The sequence below is a fragment of the Vitis riparia genome, chromosome 18, assembly GCF_004353265.1.
Source record: "Vitis riparia cultivar Riparia Gloire de Montpellier isolate 1030 chromosome 18, EGFV_Vit.rip_1.0, whole genome shotgun sequence".
Classification (NCBI taxonomy): domain Eukaryota; kingdom Viridiplantae; phylum Streptophyta; class Magnoliopsida; order Vitales; family Vitaceae; genus Vitis; species Vitis riparia.
The window spans coordinates 27,803,847-27,808,081 of record NC_048448.1 but is presented as its reverse complement, the minus strand read 5'-3'; the positions used below and the strand labels follow the sequence as shown (position 1 = coordinate 27,808,081).

The window sequence follows — 4,235 nt, the reverse complement described above, 5'->3', positions numbered from 1 at the left end:
AGTTACAGCCGTTGGAAGCCGATCACTCCAAGCTGAAGGAAGGATTCAGCAAAGTGTTGCGAAATCACCCTTTTGTTGCGAGATATTTCGCAACACTTTTGCACAGTGCTATGGATTTCCCCTGAAGCTTCACGCCGCGATGGAAGCCCAGCACTACCAGATGGAAGTCAACTTTGTGAAGGTGTTGAATCAGCTGGTTGCTATGAAGAAATTTCGCAGCCCCTCTTGTGCATCTGCAAAATCTCGCAGACCTCATTTTCACCTGCGAAACGGTCCTGAAGCTTCCCGATAGCTGTGCACCGACTCTTTTAGATCTTTTCTTCTGATATTTTTGTTGCCTAAATGCCCAAATTCTCCTTGTAAACCACCAGTGATAGAATTCCTTAGCTTTTAAGTTAGGAATTTGGCAAAATATCTATGTAATAGCTGTAAGTGTAATTGTGGTATAAAGTGAACCCGAGGAGCCTGTTCTGAGGGGTGTTAGAGGTGTTGGATCCTTTGTACAGTTTTGGGAAGGAAGTAAAATACAGAGCACTTGCTCTGCTTTTCACATATATTTTTGTTTTCTCTTTCATTTTCATTTTCTTTCTAGCCAATCAAACTTTGAGGATTTTTCCTTAGAGGATGAGAGGCTAAGCTCTTTGTCTCTTGGAGTGAAGAAAGCCGGGTGAGTTTCCTCATGCATAAATTGGAAGTTCTGTTGTTTTAGTTGTTAATGAAGAGAAAGTGTGACCCGTTGATGGTTTTTATGTTTTTAGTTAGCTTAAAACACCTTGGAATCACCTGGGCCAACACTTGGTAAGGCAAGTGATCTCTAACCATGGAGATGCACTAGTTTACCCCTTGCGAGCCTCTGGTAGGTGACTTGAAGGTAGGATTTTCTAGAATAGCCAACACTTGGTAAGCTTTTGGACTCTTAGGAGACATCCATTAGTTACCTCTTGCGAGCTTTTGACGGGTAATCCAAGGTTAAAGATCACCTTGAATGGCAAGTGCTAGGTGAGAGGTATGAGCCATTGCAAGGTGCATCAGTGAGAGGGATTTAGTGTTTGAACCCATTAATGGGAAGCATTTGTGCAGCACCTGTTAGAGAATTGACTTTATGTTAATTCTCTAATGTGAGGAATTGAAACAAGTGACCGGAACTCTCCTTTTTGTATAAGGAATCTGAGCCTAGTGATCTGAAACTCCAAGAAACACTTTTCTTTGTAGGAAAAATCAGTTACTATTTTTGGTTAGCGTAAAACCAATCTTTTTCATTCAAACGTCTTTATGTTTTCTTTTAAAGCTAACCTTAAAATGAAAAGGCACCAATTCAGCTTTGAATTAATATCATTTGTGAAGTGAAAACCCATCCCAGTGAACGATCCTAGAGCCACTATGCTATAGTAGCTTTGTCTTTGCTACCCTAGTATATGGTGTAATAGGTTATAAATTTTGTTGATTAATCCCTCAATCAAGGAGCACCAGCTGGACACGAATCAGCTGAGACACCAATTAGGCATGAATCAGTACACAATGCTTGGTAGTGGTGTTGCTGAAAGGCGTAATCGCACATTAATGGAAATGGTTAGGAGTATGATGAATTACTCTTTTATACCTATTTCATTGTGGGGTGAAGCCTTAAAACCGCAACGTATATCTTGAACAGAGTTCCTAGTAAGGTAGTTCCAGAAACTTCTTTTGAGTTATGGACTGGTAGGAAACCTAGTTTGAGACATATACTTATATGGGGTTGTCCAATGGAGGCAAGAATCTATAACCCACATGAGAAAAAGCTTGATTCGAGAACAATATCTGGATATTTCATTGGCTCTTCGGATAAATCGAAAGGGTACAGATTTTACTGTCCTAACCATAGTGTGAGAATAGTTGAAACCGGTAATGCCAAATTCTTAGAGAATGGCGAAATCAATGGGAGTAGTGAACCAACAAAGGTAGATATTGAGGAGATAAGAGTGGATATCCCACCACCCTTTTTACCTCAAGAAATTATTACCCCTCAACCTGTTCAACAAGTTGAGGAACATGAGCAACATAATAGAGATGGTTCATTACCACCAGAAAATATTGCCATTGAAAATGCTGTAGAGCCACCACAACCGGCACCTTTGAGGAGATCTCAAAGAGAAAGGAGACCTACCATTTAAGATGATATTGTGGTGTATCTACAGGAATCTGAATTTGATATTGGGATAAGGAAGGATCCGGTTTCGTTTTCACAAGCCATGGAAAGTGATGATTCTAGTAAATGGATGGAAGCTATGAATGAAGAGTTGAAATCTATGGCCCATAATGGTGTCTAGGATCTCATCGAATTGCCTAATAGTTGTAAACCCGTCGGCTGTAAATGGGTCTTTAAGACAAAGCACAACGCTAAAGGCAATATCAAACGATTTAAGGCCAGACTTGTGGCCAAAGGTTTCACTCAAAAGGAAGGTATTGATTACAAAGATACTTCTCTCCAGTTTCCAAGAAAGATTTGCTTAGAATCATCATGGCACTTGTAGCTCATTTTGATTTAGAGCTACATCAAATGGATGTGAAAACTGCATTCTTAAATGGGAATTTGGATGAAGATATCTACATGGAACAACCTGAGGGGTTTGCAAAGAAAGGAAATGAACACCTAGTTTTCAAATTAAAGAAATCCATTTATGGTCTTAAACAAGCTTCCCGACAATGGTATATTAAGTTCAATAATACCATTACATCTTTTGGATTTAAAGAGAACATTGTTGATCAGTGTATGTATCTGAAAGTTAGTTGGAGCAAATTTATATTTCTGATACTATATGTGGATGATATTTTGCTTGCTAGTAGTGATCTTGGTTTATTACGTGAAACCAAGGAACATCTCTCTAAAAACTTTTAAATGACTGATATGGGTGAGGCAAACTATGTTATTGGCATCGAGATCTTTTAGGGATTGATCTCGAGGAGTGCTAGGTTTATCTCAGAAAGGATATATTGATCGAGTTTTAGAGAGATTTAACATGCAGTCATGTTCATCGGGTGTTGCACCTATATTGAAAGGTGACAAATTAAGTAAAAAACAGTGCCCAAGGAATAACATGGACAGGGAGCAAATGAAGAAAATTCCTTATGCATCAGCTGTGGGAAGTTTGATGTACGCTCAAACATGTACAAGACCGGATACCAGCTTTGCTGTTGGCATGTTAGGAAGATACCAAAGTGATCCAAGACTCAAACACTGGAAAGCTGCAAAAAAGGTGATGAGGTACTTACAAGGGACAAAGGATTATATGCTCACATATAAAAGATCAGAACAATTAGAGATTGTCGGTTACTCAGATTCTGATTATGGTGGTTGTCTCGATAGCTTAAAGTCAACTTCAGGATTTGTCTTTATGCTGGCAAATGGGGCAATATCGTGGAAGAGTGAAAAACAATCAATTACTGCTTCATCCACTACAAGAAAAATGGGAAACAATAACGCTTTCTAAAAGCGTCATTATTGAAGGGTATATAATGACGCTTATAAGAAGTGTCATAATTGTATTATTTACCTTGACACTTATTATAAGTGTCATTATTTGATGTGGTATTTTTCCTTATAACTGTGTATATAATGACGCTTATAAGAAGTGTTATAGTTTTATTATTTACCTTGACACTTATTATAAGCATCATTATTTGATGGGTATGTAATCACGCTTCTAAGAAGTGTCATAGTTGTATTGACTTTTAAAATTTTTGTTTTTAAGTTAACTTATACAAATTTTGATATTAGAATTTTATTCTATAAATTAATTATGGTAAATTGACACTAATATTAATGACATAAAGTTGCTACATTAAGGTTTTTTTTTAAAAAAAAAATGGATATAAATAAAATAAATCCTAATAAATTATTGTTTTTATTATTTGATATTGATTTTTTTTTTTATATAGTTGGTATCAATACAATCTATTTTCATAAACTATTTTTCATTTTTATTAAATTAGAAATTATATTATATTTAATTTAAAAATAATTTGTTAATTTATGTGTGGACCACAAAAAAGTGGCCTAATTTGAGCACTTGTTTGGGCCTTGGGCCACATTTATTGGGTTTAACCCATTATTTGAGAAGGTTTTATAGTTAATGAATATAAATTTGAAATTATTTAACTAAAAATGAAATAAATTAATATTTAAATTAATTTAATGATGATTAGACTCACAATAAAACTAAATGCAATAAGAATATTTATAAAAAATTTCTAATATT

General features: G+C 35.7%; 1 protein-coding gene across 1 annotated transcript; it reads left to right on the top strand.

The window, feature by feature from the left end:
- The first annotated feature begins 3,074 nt into the window (after nucleotides 1–3,074).
- On the top strand, nucleotides 3,075–3,467 carry LOC117905610 (secreted RxLR effector protein 161-like). The gene has a single exon (XM_034818493.1). The coding sequence runs from the start codon at nucleotides 3,075–3,077 to the stop codon at nucleotides 3,465–3,467; it is 393 nt and encodes a 130-aa protein (XP_034674384.1).
- The last annotated feature ends 768 nt before the right edge of the window (nucleotides 3,468–4,235 follow it).

What these genes read in the sequence shown, in the direction of transcription:
- LOC117905610 (XM_034818493.1), top strand. Translation starts at nt 3,075, where the DNA reads ATGGACAGGGAGCAAATGAAGAAAATTCCTTATGCATCAGCTGTGGGA.